The sequence below is a fragment of the Gorilla gorilla genome, chromosome 2 (assembly GCF_029281585.2).
Source record: "Gorilla gorilla gorilla isolate KB3781 chromosome 2, NHGRI_mGorGor1-v2.1_pri, whole genome shotgun sequence".
Lineage (NCBI taxonomy): Eukaryota > Metazoa > Chordata > Mammalia > Primates > Hominidae > Gorilla > Gorilla gorilla.
This window is the reverse complement of record NC_086017.1, coordinates 162,067,268-162,086,029: the sequence shown is the minus strand read 5'-3', so window position 1 is coordinate 162,086,029 and position 18,762 is coordinate 162,067,268. Positions and strand designations below refer to the sequence as shown.

Sequence of the window (18,762 nt, the reverse complement as noted above, 5' to 3'; positions counted from 1 at the left end):
AGTTCTAAAGCTAAGAAGGAACTGAGAACCTTCACAGAACGTCCCAAGTAGAAGAGAAAGCACACTGAAGACTCTAGGGAAAGAGGTCTGCTTGTTGTAGGAACCGAAAGAAGGCCAATGTGGCTAGGTGCTGGGTAGTGAGGGGAAATGGCACAAGGAAAAAATGAGGTTAGAGAGATCAGTTGATACCAGTTAATGTTGGACCTTAAGCATTAACCATGGTAAGTCTTTTAGAATTGATTCTAATTGCAATGAAAACCTTTTGAAAGATTTTTAAAAAGATATCTGATAGCTGATTTACCTCTTTAAGAAATGTCTGGTGAAAGACAATACCATCGCATTGGAGATGGAAAAAGATGAATGGATTCTAAAAACATTCTGAAAGTACATTCAAAATGTTTTTCAGTTAGCTTATGCAACTAATAAATAGTGGTGGCATTATGGATAAGACAAGGGAGGAGCAGGCTTGCAGTTTAGGGTAAGAAAGGGGTGGAGAGAAGAGCTCAGCACTAAAAATCATGTGTTCCGTTTGGGGCACGTCGAGTCTGAGATGCTATGAGACCACCAAGTGGAGATGTCAAGTAAACAGTCAGTTACATGAATCTGGAGTTCAGTGAAGAGGTCTAGAAGAAAGATGTACATTTGGGCATTATTTGGATATAGATGTTATGTAAAGCAATAAAATTGGATGAGATCACCTAGGGAGAGAATGCACATAGATAAAAACTGACCTAGGACCACTTCATGTCTAAAACACCAAAAGCAATGGCAACAAAAGCCAAAATTGACAAATGGGATCTAATTCAACTAAAGAGCTTCTGCACAGCAAAAGAATCAGAGTGAACAGGCAACCCACAAAATGGAAGAAAATTTTCACAACCTACTCATCTGACAAAGGGCTAATATCCAGAATCTACAGTGAACTCAAACAAATTTACAAGAAAAAAACAAACAACCCCATCAAAAAGTGGGTGAAGGACATGAACAGACACTTCTCAAAAGAAGACATTTATGCAGCCAAAAAACACATGAAAAAATGCTCACCATCACTGGCCATCAGAGAAATGCAAATCAAAACCACAATGAGATACCATCTCACACCAGTTAGAATGGCAATCACTAAAAAGTCAGGAAACAACAGGTGCTGGAGAGGATGTGGAGAAATAGGAACACTTTTACACTGTTGGTGGGACTGTAAACTAGTTCAACCATTGGGGAAGTCATTGTGGCGATTCCTCAGGGATCTAGAACTAGAAATACCATTTGACCCAGCCATCCCATTACTGGGTATATACCCAAAGGACTATAAATCATGCTGCTATAAAGACACATGCACACATATGTTTATTGCGGCACTATTCACAATAGCAAAGACTTGGAACCAAGCCAAACGTCCAACAGTGATAGACTAGATTAAGAAAATGTGGCACATATACACCACGGAATACTATGCAGCCATAAAAAATGATGAGTTCACGTCCTTTGTAGGGACATGGATGAAATTGGAAATCATCATTCTCAGTAAACTATCACAAGGACGAAAAACCAAACACCGCATGTTCTCACCCATAGGTGGGAATTGAACAATGAGAACACATGGACACAGGAAGGGGAACATCACACTCTGGGGACTGTTGTGGGGTGGGGGGAGGGGGGAGGGATAGCATTAGGAGATATACCTAATGCTAAATGATGAGTTATTGGGTACAGCACACCAGCATGGCACATGTATACATATGTAACTAACCTGCACATTGAGCACACGTACCCTAAAACTTAAATAATAATAAAATAAAAGAAAATAAAATAACAAAAACTGACCTAGGACCAATTCCTGAAGAACACTGACAGTTAATTTTTTGGTTTAGGAGGAGGAGAAGCCAGCAAACGACACTGAGTAGCAATATCCAAAGAAAAAGAGGAAAAAGGAAAACTGGGAGATTATGAGTGTCCCAGAGGGAATGTTTCAAGATTACCATCAGCAGTGAGCTTTGTGTAAAGGTGGCCACCTGTAATAGAGGTGCGGGCAGGAGAAGGCAGAATAGGGAAAAGGGGGTGAAAAAACTTCCCTCAAGATTTATAATACAGTGGAAGAGACAGAGAGAGAGAAAGAGAAAGAGAGAGAGAGAACTTAAGGAGGTAGAGGAAGAGAGAGAACCAAAAAACAGGGAGCTGAGTATAGAAGCAATTAGATTCATAGTTTTTAGTTGCGGCAGTGATATTTGAGTGGGGGCCTTTTATATATTCCATTCTAGATGTTTCCCAGTTGATGGGAGAGAGTCTTACCTAGATCTGCATGTAAAAGGGAGTAGGCCAGCTGGCAGACTTGACATGGATCAGTGGTAGAACATCCTAGCAGTTCTGTGAATACTCTCTGAGAATGACATGAAAGGTATTGGTTCAGGCCTTTTGGAGGTGATAAAAACCACCAAAATGTGGACTTATTGCAAATTGTATTTGTTACCCTTTGCAATGATTATAATTATTCTCTTATATATAGGCTTTCTTACATATAGCTTCTCTTACACATAGCGTCATGAGTTATGCCTTCTCTTACATATAGTGTCTGCTATGAGTTACGCCAAACGGGGCAAACAAAATTGCTGCCTTTCTTTAAAAAGAGGACGCTCCTAGTATGGGCCTAATTAATTATGATAATTACAGCTATGGCATGGAACACAAGCACATTCATATACACAAAGACAAGAAAATAAAGAACAGTTCAAAAACAGAACAGTTACATTATATATCAGTTTCAGTATGAATAATACCCTGGACTCTGAAATATGTCTGGGGCACATTATTCTGCAATTGGTGGTGAAAAAAAATCTGCATCTTATCTCTACACCAATCCTTATGAAGGAGCTGTTTTTCAGGAGTTCAAGAAAGAGACACAGGGATGTCCAGTCATCAAAGCCGCAGAGCCTGAGGAAGGATAAAGGATTTGTGGCAGGAAAACCCAGTAATGAATATATTCTGCTAGTTTCTCAGCATAGAACTTAGAAAAGAGGCCACAGAAGGAAAAGAGAAGTAATGTTAGACAGCTGATGTTGGCAATGGGCAAAGAATTTCATTCTCATATGCAGGGCAGTGGCTAAAGGGGCAGTGTTGTGAGGAATCACATTCCAGGCCATTCATGTCCAGGGTGTGGTAGGAGGACTGTGTTTCATTTATTTTGTACATGGCCCAGCTATGACCTTGTGCAAGGAAATGCTTAATCATTTTCTATCACAGTTGCAGAGATTCTTATCCTACTCAGAATGTACATCTTCTCTTCTGTTTCATTTACAGTCACAACCCAAGTCCTTGCTTTGACCTCCAAAGCACCACTTGATGTATCCACTTCAGAAACACACACAGACAACTCACCTCTTTCTATCCCTTACCTTCCTCCCCTCTTCACTCAAACCACCTACTTCCTTTGCATTCACTCTTCCTTCAGCCTGAAATAATCTTCCTCCAAATATCTACCTTCTCACTCCCTCACTTCTCTCAAGACACACTTAAATGTTATATTCCCTAGGAGGCCTCCCCTGGCCATCCCTCCCCAGCCTTCCTATCCCCCCTCTCTGCTTTATTTTATTCTCCTTAATATATATCACACTCTGATAAACCATTGAATGTACTTATCAAGTTATTGCCTCTCTCTCCCTTTCCATTGTCTCCATCACTGAGAGCTCTGTGAAGAAAGGGATTTGTACCTGTTTCATTTAGTGCTCTACCCCCAGTTCCCACAACAGTGCAACAGGCACTCAATGAATAGTTGTTGAATAAGTGAATAAAACAGAAGTAGCTGCATATTTTCTGGTAACAAATGATATTCTTCTGAAAATGTCATATTTTCAGACATATTTCCGAAAATAAATTCAAATTAGATAAACATTGTATTTTTAGACCTTTTCTTCTTTGCATTAATCATCCTTCTCAATAATATAACATTTGTAAAACTGAGGTTAGATATGGGCTCTTCAACTTTCCATTACAGAAGATAAAGTGAAAAGGCTAGACCCAATGGTGTTATTCCTTCATCTACATCTATCCTTTGGAAATACATGACCAAATCGCTTGCCATCACAATCTCAAAATCTACTCTTTGGTATTAACTCACTTCACTTGTCCCTCTGTCCCTTTTTAGATGGTAGCCATCGGTCTCTGGAGCAGTGTAGAGTCAGAACAACTTCTATTTGGGGAAGAAATCATTGCTGGTGACCTTACTTTCAATTACTAACTTTCTAGTGACATTTACATAATTTTAGAGAAAATTAACACCTACACTTGTAAAGTTGTGGCTTTCCCACACCTATTTATCATCTCTCAATATTCCTTGAAAAGGAAATTATCAATTTATCATTCTATATTGGCAATGAAATGCCCCTAATATCTGTCACCTATAAGACAATTGAAGATGATGTGTTGAAAGCTTTCTGAAAATGCTGATCATTACTTTAAATGGAATTGAAATTCCAGTTTACTATTTCCCAAAATATGATCTTACTGATCATAGGATAACATTTCACAACATTTCAGAGATTTCTTCCCCTTCGAGGACCCAAACCCATAGGACCTCTGGACTCCCACAGATCCTGGCAGGGAGTTCCCTCTCATAAAAGCATAGGTGCCCTCAGGGCCATTCAGGGATGAAGAAGCAACTCTCATTGGCCATGTCCTACGTTCCCCACATAGTAAGGACTGGAGGAGACCAGCGCTCAATTCTGCAGTCTCAGACAGCTGTCAGAGGAGAGTCATGAATGTGCAGTGTCTAGCACATTACAAACGGTTGTTAATTGACTGATCATTCATGGTGTGACAGCCCTGTAACTCAGCTATCCTATTCAGTCAGAAATTAACTCAGTAATCAAAGTCATTAAAAGGAAGAAAAAAAAAAACCTACAGTACCAGCCAGATGGTGGGGAAATCAGACAGATGAAAGGAAAAATGGCTGTAGGTCACTGAGTAAGACACTGGGCAGCAAAACTTGGGCCTTGTGCCTGGTTATACTCCAAATTATAGCTCCAGCAAGGTTTGGCAGGATTTCCAAAGTCCTGGTTTATTCTAACCTTTCTTGGGAGCAGGAGCAGTGTTGGTCAGATAGACAGACACATAAGGAATCTGTCCAACTGGCACCGCGTGAATTTGGGCTCTTGGTGTACATGGATAACTGGGAAAAAGAGGAGAGAGACATGCAGGACTGATCCTACCGTTTGTGAAGTCTTGGGCAAGAGTATGAATGAAAACCCACTTCTCTTCCCCTGCCTGGCTCCACTGCACACAGTAAAGAGCCTCAAGCATAGGTGTGTGGACATTGCACCATGTATCCAAGCTCTGACCATGCCTCTTGAAACAGCTATTCCTCAGCCACCCTCTGACCCTGGGAGGACTGACCCAGGAGAAATGATCACATAGGTCTTGAAAATGGGCTCAGGGCTATTTACGAAGTCAATTCCGGGGTCCCAGGAGTATGGACTAAAATGTGAGTCAGGCATGCCAGATGGGTATGTTCTATTGACTTCAAGGATTCCTCATGCTGTGGGAAGGAACCTCTCCAGAAGAGAGACAGAGCAGAACCCTCTAAATGTGGGGCACAAAGCAGGAGCCCCTCTTGCTGGATTCAAAGGGTCATACTGGAAGAGTGTAGGTTGAGTCCTATTCTCACATCACTCATATCACTTACACACTTCTTTTATAGCCTTAGCAGCCATGCCACAAAGAGAAACTCTTCATGCGTATCTTTTGGTCCATAAGTCATAAATAGTTATCCTTGATCCCATGTCTTTTTTAGAGCCATGGACAGAGAGAAGCAAAAATATCCCAGGTTCACACTGAGTTGTCTCCCTTCATATCTCTTAGCAGTCACTGAAAGGTTATGAGACTCAGGCTGGGTTTCTATCCTCTGTCCCTGAAATGACAACGTTGACCTCGTGATCAACCCTAGAATCCAGAGCAAGATCTCAGACTGTCCTCTCTACTACTAGACAGCACACTTTGTTTTGGGGGCTGTGTGCTTGAAATATTAGCTATGGCAAAAGGCTTTGAGTCTTATGACACCCCAAGTAACTTTTACTTTAGGAATTTGAAATACAGCCTTGCTGTAATGCTGTCTCCTTAACAAAGCAGTACCTTTAAAATATTTAACAACTTGAAAAGGAAACTGAGCTTGAATTTTCCTTTCAGGTGCTCAGGAAATAATGTTTCACTTCTGTCTGAAATTCACCATCTCCTCAGACAAAGAAGGCTCTTATGGTAAAAGGAATGGCATTTTCTCCACAATTTTTGAATAAAAGATAAAGAGAAAACAGCACTGCAGCCTTTTTGTTAGGATCTAACAATAAAGAAATAATACGGTTTTGCCAGGGGAGAGCTCTGGTTTTAAGCTCAGAATACAAAAATAGGCTGACAAAATTTTACAAAGGAATATTCTCAGCTATCACTCTGAGGATGGTAGAAAGTGAAATTTCAAGAAAATTATATTATTTGATTATTTGATGATGATTAAGCTGATGGGCCAGTCCTATGTGAAATTCTAAAGTAGAAGAAATGTGATGCTGCCTTTTCTGCTCACCTCTCCCCTCATTCCTACCCCCAAATCTCTGCCTCTACCCCAAACCCAGCCTGGCCTTTGGGAAAGGAATGGGGGCTGTCACTTGCACCGTAGCTCCTCCTGCCTGCAGTGCTCTCCCCACACAGTCCAGCCTCCCTCTGCTCAGCTAACTTTTCCTATAGCTCCTTCTGGCTACTTCTAAGCAACCTTCCATAATGCTGCCTACCCTCTCAGTAACAGCCCCTCTGCTATCCCTTGATTACATGCACTGTAATTGGTTAGTAATTGATTTTATGTCCTCTGCCAAATTATACTCCATGAGAGCAAAAATCATGAGTATTTAATGTTTAAATCTCCACAACTATCCCCCATATAAGTCTAAAGAATAAATGAATGAGTGAATTAATGAATAGAAACTCAAGCCATTATGTTGCCACTCCTAGGATATTTGGATTAACTTTAACTGAAGAGTAAAAAGCATTTACCTGTCCTAAAGGAGACATAAAATTAGTGGGAGAGTATTTGGAGAAAAAAAAAGACACTGTAATACGTTCTTTTGTGTTGCCTACCCTGATGTAGTCAGGTGTCCCTGATATGGGGTGGGCTGAGGATTTGAAATAAAATACCTAATCTGACATTGTAAGTGGAGGAATCAGGATTTGAAACCAAATTGGTTTGACCTAAATCAAGCTATTATGATAAGGACTTGCAAGAAAAAAGGAATCCATAAAAACCATATGAATAGCTACCAATTAGTAAGCATTTATATGTGTCAATTACAACGCCAAATGCAAATCATGCTTTATTTATATTAGCCACCTTTTATAGATGAAGAAATTGAGACCTGAATATTAAAATTGCCTACTTTTACATAGTAAGTAAAGGAATCAGGGTTTGAACCCAAACTGGTTTCACCTAAGGTAGAAAACCATCCCAGCAAGTCTCTTATTAACTGGAACCCTATTTTGGTGGCCTGGGATATAACAGTAGCTGTGGAAGCGCTGTAGAGTCCTGGCCATCCTATGTGCTCCTGATCTGGTCCCTCCTGCCACCTGCTTCTGCTCCCTGTGCCATCCACCCATCTGGAAGTCTCCCAGTGTCCATCTTCGGGGGAGACACTCACCAGAGTTTCCAGCTTCCAGCCAGTATGGAGTGCCCCTGTCCCACAGCAATCTCACCGAAATCACAGCTACATCTGTTAAAATTAGGCTACCAATGAGTGATAGATGAGGGGGAAAAATAATAATAGTGTACTAAACAAAACAAATGTTTACTTTTCTCACACATAAAAATCTAGAGGTTGAAGTCCAGGGCTGGTCCAGAGGCTCCAAGGATCTGGGATTTAGACTCCCTCTTTCTTGTTTTTCCACAGCATATGGCTTCCATTTCTGGGGCCACATTGGTCCAAAATGTATGCTGGGGCTCCAGCCATTGCATCCATATTTCAGCCACAGGAAGGAGGAAGTGGAGAAGAAAGGACAGGCCCCTAATACCTGTATAGTTCAAGAAGACTATCCCGCCCATACTTCCCAACCACCCTTAGTTGAACAATGCTGTCTTAATTCAAGACACTCACATGTCTAGCTAAAAATCTGAATTCTGTTACAAACAAGGAGAATAGAGATGTGCGCCACCTCAATACCTCATCCATAGCTACCTTTCCTCAGGTTTTCCTTTGTGCAGCTGTGGCCAAGTGAAAGCTGAAGGAGCCGTGGTAACCCTTCTGAAGGGAGGCTGGGGCCTTTCACAAGAGGCTGCATGATTGGCATTTATCCTGCATGGCCTGTGAAGTACAGAGAAATATTTTCTCTTGAAGCCACATCATAGCAGTGGCTGCTTTGTAGCCTGACTCCACCATTATGCCTTTAAAGTGCCTAGCAATTCAGCCTTCACATCATGCAAAGAGGAATATCTCCCAGTCTTTGTAAGATCAGCTTAATTCTAACCACCTCCTTACCCCCCACTGCACTCCTACACACACACACAAATCTTCTTCACTCAGAGCAGAACCATAACCCAAGCCCTACCACCTAGAGATTGAAGAATCAGGCTCACGATTACAAATATGCAATAATTTTTTGTGTGGAGAATGTAAATGGGGATGATGGTAAGAGAATTCCTTGGTTTACACATTGACCCTCTTCCCTGTCCCTTACAATCAGGAAATATTTGTCCCAACACCTTGTTTCTTCTGTTGCAGGCTCCTGTGGCTGTCTTGTCATGATATTGTTTGCCTCTGAAGTGAAAATCCACCACCTCTCAGAAAAAATTGCAAATTATAAAGAAGGGACTTATGTCTACAAAACACAAAGTGAAAAATATACCACCTCATTCTGGGTCGTTTTCATTTGCTTTTTTGTTCATTTTCTGAATGGGCTCCTAATACGACTTGCTGGATTTCAGTTCCCTTTTGCAAAATCTAAAGACGCAGAAACAACTAATGTAGCTGCAGATCTAATGTACTGAAAGGCAAACCTTTCTATAATTTTACAAGGGAGTAGACTTGCTTTGGTCACTTTTAGATGTGGTTAATTTTGTATATCCTTTTAGTCTGCATATATTAAAGCATCAGGACCCTTCGTGACAATATTAACAAATTACGTACTAAGGATACAGGCTGGAAAGTAAGGGAAGCAGAAGGAAGGCTTTGAAAAGTTGTTTTATCTGGTGGGAAATTGCTTGACCCAGGTAGTCAAAGGCAGTTGACTAGAATCGACAAATTGTTACTCCATATATATATGTGCGTGTGTGTGTGTGTGTGTGTGTAAGATGCCTTTCTATCAAAAAGATATCAAAGGCACATGGAATATATTTTAATAAAAACAAATAATATTTCTAATATATCCACACATTTGTTGCCAGATTTCAGAAAACTGAGCTGCAATCGCTTTCCTAAAACAGTAGTGTATTAAATGAACATCTATAAAATGTATCAACACATATTTTAAAAAATTTGTTTAAAGTATACTCATAGGCCAGGCGTGGTGACTCACACCTGTAATTCCAGCACTTTGGGAGGCCAAGGTGGGAAGATCATTTGAGTTCAGGAGTTCGAGTTACAGCCTGGGCAATAAAGTGAGACCCTGTCACTAACAAAATTAAAAAATAAAATAAATATAAAATATAGGCTTTAAAAAAGCATAGTCTTATTAACCATGTCTGTTGGTCAAAATTTGCAAACTCTAAAAGAAGAAAAGAAGAAAAAACCAAGCTTAGGGTATTTTTCCTCCTGTGCCTGAGTCCCAATTACATTCACCACAGTACTTTCAATGAACATAATTGTTAGGACCACTGAGGAATCATGAAGAATGATCTCTGCTAGTACATTTGATGCAAAATGACTCATTAGGGGCTGTTTTTCTAGCTATAGTGTCTCGAGTACTAATATGCAATTATGAAAATTATATTAAATCTGGGATTATGACGGTATCACTGTGTCATCTTGGTCTTGGTCTGGCTGTCACCAAGCATGACCCAGGTCAACTTTTTTTTTCCCTGAATTACCCATCAAATTGATCTGCAGCTGACTAAAGGCCACAGCTGAGCCTGGAACTGACCCTTCCTTCATCCTCAACCTGCTGTCCTCCAGAAAGCACCAAGGAAAAAGCAGAGAATGACAGCAAACAGATCACTAGGCCTCTGACCACAGGTGCTGGGTACTCAGCAGCCCTCATATAATAGGTTTGAAAGTACTCCTTAAAATAAAACACTGTTTCCCTTTGGAACTATTTACAAGGATGAAACAACCGTATACCTGAGAAATAACTTGCTCTGGTGTCAATTCGCTATTCGCCAGCAGACATCAGAACACACCGAGTTTCCAGATGCTGGTTTTTCCCCTTAAATCAGGAAATACACCTGGACAATTTCTAGAAGACTACAATTCAGTCTAGCCACAAAGGGGATTTTTTTTTGGTAACAGGCTAGAGCCCAGTTCTGTAAGTCTTTAGCTGAAATGGTCCAGTACAAAAGCACTGGAAATGAGTAGGCTAGGAGGACAAGGACCGTCTCCTGCGTGAGGAGTTGGTTGGAGGTCCCCAAGGCCAGGTACCCCCTGCACTCTCATTGGATTCCTCTCTGTCTTCTTGGAGTTTTGAAAAACTCCTTCGAACACTAGGCTTTTTTCTTTAGAAAACAAGTCTCCAATTGTTCTCTGTTCCGTAGAAAGAGAAAGAAAACCTGGAGCAGCTGCTGAAAAATCTAATGAGGAACTAAGAGGCAAACCCACCATGTTCCCTGGCTGGAAAGGAGAAGCAGGGCTGTGACAGACACTCAAAAGGTCCCTGCAGAGCACACTGCACACAAAATAAAGCAGCAAACAACCCGGCACCAGCAGCGCACCAGTCTCCCTCTCTTCTCGCAGATGAAACGCATAGTCCCCAGGCCTATGGGGAGCCCTTAGAAGAAGGGTCTGGCCAGGACGCTCATAGGCGGCTCCCACTCGGTGGGAATCAAAGGCCCCGGGAATGACATTCGTTTTGCTGGGACCCGCCCTCCTTCCCCAGGTAGCAGCTAGCCTTCTCACAAGGTCGCGGGGCCCCCTGCTGGCCCTGGGGAGGCGAACACCATGCCAGGTGGGGAGCCTGTTTGATTGTCTCAGACACCTTCATGTCATCTGTGAGAACATCAGTGCTGATGATGCTGCCAGAAAGAATGGCAAGAAGAATGCATGAACATCATCCTAGGTTTGTCCAGGTGGACCCAGCCAAGGCAAGACGTGTTCACCAGAATAGGAGCAAGCTTCAGAATGAAGCGAAAACAGATGCAGATGGTGCATTAGAATGAAGAGGAGGGGCACTCCTTACATCTGGGCGTCTTACAGTTTGCAGAGGTCTTTTGCTCTTGTGGTCCCATCTGTTCCTCCAGGGAAGCTGCTTCCATGTCACGTTCCAGGTATTCAGGGCCCCTCAATGAGGCCAGAGTATCATACATGTGCACAATCAAGGCAAGGGACAGTGCTATTATTCTCCTCTCCCTCTTGCCCCTTTACCTGGTAAAAGGCTAGGAGAGGGAGACCACCACCCCTTCTTAACCCTGGTGGAGACAGAGGGTGCACTCTGGCAGTGGTAGGGTGCACCAGCTCCAAGGTAAGCGTGGCTTGCTGCTAGAATGGATATTTGTCCCAATCATTTACCTAGAGAAACCTGAATGAGAACAGAGGCGTAGACTCCAGAGGGTGGAAAGTGGGGCGGGGGTGGGGGGAGGATTAACTTCCCTCTCGATTTTCCTCACCCTCTCCCCTTCCAATAAGATCCAGTGTAGTTAAAACAGTGCATCTGTTATAATAGAAATGCTGCTTCAAGACCAGGCCCAAGCCCGGCCGTGTTTCTCTAATGGCCTTGCTGCCCCTCATCCCTTCTATTTACATACCCTGGGGCCTGTACTAGTTCAGTGCTCAGTATCTGCTCTAGAGACATGCCCATTTTCAAGCCCCATCAACATGGCAGTTGGTCCCGGCTCAGGGCTGATGGGCCACCACCATCAGTGACAAGGGACACAGCAATGCTGGTCAATTTAAAGGGCAGACAGAAAGACTGGGCGGGACTGAGGTTTCTGCTTGTGGGCCAAAATCCCCCCTTGGAAAAAGCCCTCTTGCTCCTGTAAATACTGATGTAAACCAAATTAAATTATATTTTGATTTACAGACTTAGTGATAAATTCCCACCAAGGCAACCAGACACATCCATGGGTGTCACAGCTCAGAGCTGGGATTTACTAGCTTATCTGGAAAGTCCAAAGACCCAAGTCAGAAATCTCCAGACTCTCCCCTGCCAGTCCTACTGGACAGTATCAGGCAATAGTTATAGAGACCCCAGGGTGGAAGTGAGGTGAGGGTGAGCTATGGTGCAGTTAAAAGGCAAGTGTCTTAAGAGATTGTTTCTTTGCTTGAATCTTGGTCTGAGGGATTTTGACCCACTCTGAAAGCAGTAGACAGAATGAGTTACAAGGTGGTGCGCCCCTCATTCAGCAAAAGTCCACTCTTCCCTCTGTGAGCCACGAACCCGATTGAAGAGAAGAGTGAGAGACTTGGGAATTCCTGCTAGCAGTGTTCTCTCTCTCTCTCCTCTGGTATAGTTTGTCAGTGGGTTCGCAGAGGAGGAGGCTTGGGCCCCTCAAGTAATTTAAGCCAGTGCCCTACCAGAAACATGCAATTTCAGGGCACGACATCTGCCACCCTGTTGTTGCACTCTCCTCAGGTTCCAATTTATCATGAACTTTGCCTGTGCAAAAAAGTGTAGCATAGCTAATCCAGAGGTGTGGATTCCAGGATGCCATAGCTGTCTGATTTGCACTTAAATTTGCCATCTTTCTATTTAGCCAAGTGAAATGAATAGTGTGCCTTAATATAGGGAAGGACGGTGTCTGCTGCACATCCTAGGCCAGAAGCTCCAAGAGAATCAGCCGTATAGACTTTCATTTGCTGCCATATAGCTGCCCCCTTTGCCCTGCTCCTCTGCAGTCACCCTTTCACCCATGGAAATTCTATGTGCTCTTCACCAGTTTCCTCTTCTCTGGCGCACAGTTAAACAGCGAAAGTACATTTCCCAGTTTCCTTTGGAGTTGGGGCCATGTGAGTGTGGCTGTACCAATGACATGTTGGTTGAAGTGACCTGTGCCATTCTCAGGCCTGGCCCTGAAAAACATCCCATGCAATCCTCCAGCTCTCTCTTCTTCTGGTGCTGCATGCAGCCTTGGAATCTGTGAGATCCAGACGGAAGGCTGCAAAACTGGGGCGGGCCTCCTGCCCTGCACTAGAGTACAAGAGTAGTAAATAAACTTTCTCTGTAAAGCCACTGATTTTTGGTGATTGTGACTGTAGCTTAGCCTAATTTAGCCTAGCCTAGCAAACAGGACCCCATTCTCCAAGAAAGCTCTTCTGCTGTCTGCCAGGGAGATGCTTCTCTAGGGCTCCCAAGGCACAGTCTATGCCAGTGCACCTTGCACCGTCTCCACTTGCTCCTCTCTGTGCCTCTGTCCTTTGTGGCCCTCTGGTCACATTACCCATCACCCACTGAAATGAAGACCGGAGAGTGAATTGTCTACATCAGTAACTAAAGAGTAAATAAACACTTTTGCTTATGCTGCTGTCCTTCAAGATTCTTTCCAAATATGGGTTAATACGCCCTTTTTCATTATTCAGAAAGGATCTATCTTGCATCTCCTACAGATGTAGCTGTGTGTAAGGCACCAAATATTGGGATGGCTAATGTAAAAAGGGTAAGAATACATTTTTTTCTTGATTTTTGGCTGAGAGCAGAGAATAATATCCTCTAAAACTTTCTATCTTTAGTTTCTGTTTAAAACTGCAGTATAGTATTAAGAAAAGGCTTTTTAAGTTTACCCATAACAGGAAAATCTGATGAAATTTTGTAACAAAGGAAATCATTAAAAAAATAAAAATTATCCTAGAGTTTCAATTTTCACAAAATGCTATAAGAACTCTGTTACTTAATTAAATAATACTGAAAAAAACTTAAAAAGAATGTATCAGGAAGAGCGACTGGGAGATAGGAGGGAGGCTTCCATCACCATCCAGATCTGGGAGGGTTCCCTCTAGGAGGCGTGGCTGCTCCCTCCCCCCTAAGGGGCGGGGCATTCAGATGAGGAATTTTCCGCAGTCCTGCGTCAGACTACATGTTGAGGTCCAGAGAAATGCTTTTCCTGATGGTTGGTGGCGAAGAGACCTGCTCCATGCTATCAACTTGGTCCTCTCCTGGGCAGAAATGAGAAGGCATTGGGCGCTGACTCAGTTTCCCCAACGTCCTCTAGTGCTGGAAAACGATGGTACTTGTTCTAGCAGAGATTCTAGATTTATTCTAGGAGTACCTCCTCTTAAATTTCTGCCCATCTCCAGCCCTTGGTATTTTCTAGCTTATCCTGCAAGAATGTCACTATTTTAAACCTAAACTAGTGACTATTGAACTTAAAAATCACTTTTGTTCCCTGGATCCAGAGTCACCCACTTCTCCCCAAAGCTGATGAGCAGTTACCTGGACTAAGCAGAGGTTTCTGGAGTATAAGGGAAGCAAAACAAGCACAGGGGAGCACGAGAGCATATCCAAAAGAACCAGTGAAATATCCTTTCACCGCACACAGTAACTCTCAACTGGAAACTCCTTCTGATTTTTTCTAAGCATTTAACAAACTTCATAGATGCCTTCCACCCCACACAATATGCTTATGTCCTTTGAAAAATACGTAAATATAAAAAAATACAAAATTCATGCATGTCCTGTCAATTACCTCTCTGTCCTTTACCACAAAGGAAAGGCTTCCTATTTTACTTAATGTTTCGGTCAGGAAGCATTTAACATGAGAAAAAAAATCTACCTAAACCATCCTAAACAAAGAGCGAGAGAATGAGAATTAGAGATCCAACGCAAAGATACAGCAGCATCTCCCGTGGCACTAGGATACTAGGGGAGTAAGCACATTCAGACCTCACGAAGGGGTGGATCCAGGAGTTGGAAAGTCAGTAGAAACAAACTTCCCTTCCCTTCCATTCCTCCCTTCACCACTGTGTTGGCATGGCACGCATGCGGGTGTGAATGTATGAGTGTCTGTGTGTGTGTGTGTGGCTGGCATGCATGCGGGTGTGAATGTATGAGTGTGTGTGTGTGTCTGTGTGTCTAAGACCACATAGTTCTGGCCCCTGTTTTACTTTGTGCCTCTGAACAATTCACTTCTCTCTCTGCCTACCAGATTTCTGTGCGTTTTCAAAGCATGAAGGGAAAAAACTCTCTTCAGCTTGAGGCCTACATTAATGCCCTAGATTCAGCACCAGCTTCCAATCCTTCAATCTCTGTTGCCCATTTCCAAATTCCAGGTAGGGAAGGAGAATCAGAATGGTCCTGCCCAGTTCTGAATCAGTTCTCCTTGATCAGGTGCCCACCCTTGCTCCACACAACTGAAGTGAGGGAAGGATGAGTCGTGGCTGCAGGGCCTGGGTGCACAGTACGTGTGTGTGTGCGCACATGCAGGTGTGTGTGCGCGTGTGTGCAAGTGTGTGCCTGTGTGCACGTGTGTGTGTGTTAGGGGGGTCTCCCAGAAGAGGATGTGAGCTTGGCAGATACCCCAAAACTGTCCATCATGATTGGTAAAATAAAAATGTGATTCTGCATCCTATACATTAACATTTATAGGAGTCTTTACACACAGTTTTATGCCTTATAATGACTGACCAAATTGTCTTCCCAATTTCTAACCCATTTTATTGTTTTATAAAATCAGAGAAAGACATTGAGATTTTTCCATAGGGTTTAAATTTTTTCTGTGTATCTCATTCTTCAATATATCAGTTGAGTGACTGATACTTCCTTAATTTAAAACAAAAACACTCTAGATGGTTTCTAGTGAGTAGACAAAGCAGTTTTATTAATATTTCTAGATGTCTCTTCTATTCTAACATGGGTTTTCATTCTTTCCCTGGTCTTCCCTCACCCACATTATAGCAGACCTATGGCCAAACCCACACATATATAAGGAACAGGGCAAACCAACTGGGCTGAGCTGAGATTATTCTGATCAAATTTACAAACTCACATTTCTCTATAAGACACAGACATCAAGCCACCTTCTCCCCTCTTGCCTTACCCCCAGCTGTTCTGTGAATCACAATACATTCTTTTGCTCAGGAGACATGTGCAATGTCTTTGCCACACAAATGTAGAGACTCACTTATATCATGGCATACTTGTCCCTCATTATTTTCTGGAGACTCAATATCAATTCAGAAAGATTCAATTGCTGAACTCAAAGTGACACCTCTTCCAGCCTCATGAGTGGCATTTTGCTCATGATGTAGTCCTGCAGCACCGCCACAGAGTATCCTGATTCTGAAGGATTCTTAGAAACATTTCCTTCTGGTCTCAGTATCAGGATTAGATGTTCTGCCAAAGAAGGGTTTTGTTTTTGTTGTTACATGTTTGTCCTAATGGATCATATTATCACTCACTGTGGATTAGTCACTGCAAAGCCTGAGGTGACTTCTGTGGCTCACCCATGGCAGTATCTAGAATTTCATGGGTGTCTTTTGTGTACTGGGAACTAGATTTATTCCTGGCTCAGGTGGGTTCTGATGCTTTTTATTCCATTTTTTTCTTACTCATCTATCTTTTCAACTCCTAATTTATAATCTTTCCAGGAATCACATACACCTTTGTAAGCTGCTTTAAGTTTTTTAGAGCAAGGGATACAAATTTTACAAATCCAGATCTTCCCATCATACAATACTAAAGTTACATGAGAATAAGAAAAAATGTAAGTAAATTATAACCCAATTCTCAAAATGCTTTTATGTCACATAAATTGTTTTGTCCACTGCTAAATCTTCTTCCCTAGAACAATGCCTAACATGTGCTGAGCACTTACTAACTTGAATGACTATGGGCCAATTTCAATCCTCCTTTCTGTTGCAGAGATCTGTTTCCAAACTCAGCTGAGGTTCCCCTACACAGTCAGCTTCCTGCCATTGCCATTTTCCTTAATTTCCATCTAACTCTAAATCTGATGAAGCTTTCACACCTTCATTTTGAAGGAGGTGACTATTTTGATTCATAAGATCTATTGTCCTGCAATATCTTCCTGATCCTTTGCCAGTAACTGCCCACAGCACTCGAGAGAAGATGCTGATGCTTGTTCTAATGAATGAATCAAATGACTCATAAGATATTGATTAAGCTTCAACCATGTGTCCTGCATGAAAGAAAAATACGGGGCATAGCCCCTGCTCTTAGAACTCAAATCACTTTCCAAAAATCACAGAAACTATACTGCTACTAAAGTACAGACTGTTTTCTCAGTAAGTAAATTCAAGTTAAACCAGCTTGATGAAATGGAAATGGCACTAGGTTTAAGCCCAAACTCTTCCTCTCACCAGTTCTGTGAGTCTGGGGTGTCACCTAACTTTTCCTGAACTTTGTTTACCTATGAGAAACTAATCTAAATGTCTCCAAACTGCCCCCATATATGCACACAAATAACCATCACACTAGCCTTAATTTCCAATTTTGGTGGCTCTTACAAGCTCCTCCAAGTAGAGAACCAAGGCATTGCTCCCCAGCCCTGCCCACTCCCCATGTGCCTCCCCTTCCATTCCGGGAGTTTCTAAATCCTCCTGTGTACCCAGGAACAAGTCTGTCACCCCAGTTTCCACACCAAGGCAGCTCACAGCTGACCTGCTCCTGAGGCTTCTGTGAGAAGACTGCTTGGCTGAAGCAAAGGATTTGTTCACTGAGGGAAGCTCTGCAACCCAGGGTTCTAGAATGCACTGCGGCCTGGGGTAGAGTGGGGTCGGGGTAGAGAACAGCTCCTCCCACTGCTGTGGCACTCCCAGTCTTCTGTGCCCCTAACCGCCTTGTTTCTGTCTGAGATGCCACATGTCTGCTTGCATTCTCTCTTGTCACAGGACCGTCTTTTCTCCTCTCCAGGTACCTAGCTACATTTCCTTCTATAACCAAAAAAGGAGAAGCCTCATGCCCATCAGCTCTCACTAGTGTCTTATCAATGCATCCAGAAGGGTCCCCAGCCCACATTGTGTGGAGTCAGGATTCAATACACAGTTGGATTATCCACTACATGAAAGAGGATCCACCTAAAAGATCTCTACAGGGCCAATGATTCCAAGGAATCCTGTACTTCCTTGGGATTACTGAGCCATCAGATGGTGCAGCGCATCGTAGGAGCATTTATTTCCACTGTGCTGTGGTGAGCAGAGGGGTCCAGGGCCCACCATAACCAGTTGGGCATTTGCAACTCCATTTTGTACATTGTTCCACCATGCAGACCAAGGAGACAAGAAGATGAGCAGTCAGTATTTTAAGCCTCACTATGCCCTACTCATTGTCAAGCTTTCTTTCTCCCTTTTCTCTTCTTTTATATTAGCATGACTTCCCTTTTTTCTTTAAGCAGTAAAAGGTTTATATCATATTTTTAAAATGGCTTGCTTGAGAAATTGGAAGTTTCTCCGTAGGGCACCTTGAGGGCTTTCCAAATCTGCTCCCTGCTCAGAAGTTCAAAGCTATATCTTCAGTACCTCATGAGTTGCAAATACTCTGGATTCTAAGTCAAATTAAGCACTGTCTTCAGCTGAAGTATCATCCTGACACCTAGGGAGGACTGTGTTGATTTAGCAAGCTGATAGAGCAGAGGAAGGCACAGGCAATGCTGATTTAAATCTATCCAACCGTGGAGAGGTGCTCGGTGTTCTGAAGGAGGCTAAGTCT

General features: G+C 42.6%; 1 protein-coding gene across 2 annotated transcripts in view; it reads left to right on the top strand.

The window, feature by feature from the left end:
* CLRN1 (clarin 1) overlaps nt 1–10,768 on the top strand; it is a 46,523-nt gene extending 35,755 nt beyond the window's left edge. Inside the window, exons 3-4 of one of the 2 annotated variants that reach the window (XM_019023113.3) lie at nt 8,739–8,875; nt 10,062–10,768. In XM_019023113.3, the coding sequence (XP_018878658.1) occupies nt 8,739–8,875; nt 10,062–10,082 (158 nt within the window). In that variant the 3' untranslated portion in view covers nt 10,083–10,768. Of the gene's footprint in view, nt 1–8,738 lie in introns of both variants that reach the window. The other variant, XM_004037848.5, reaches the window with a different exon arrangement.
* Nucleotides 10,769–18,762: the final 7,994 nt, after the last annotated feature.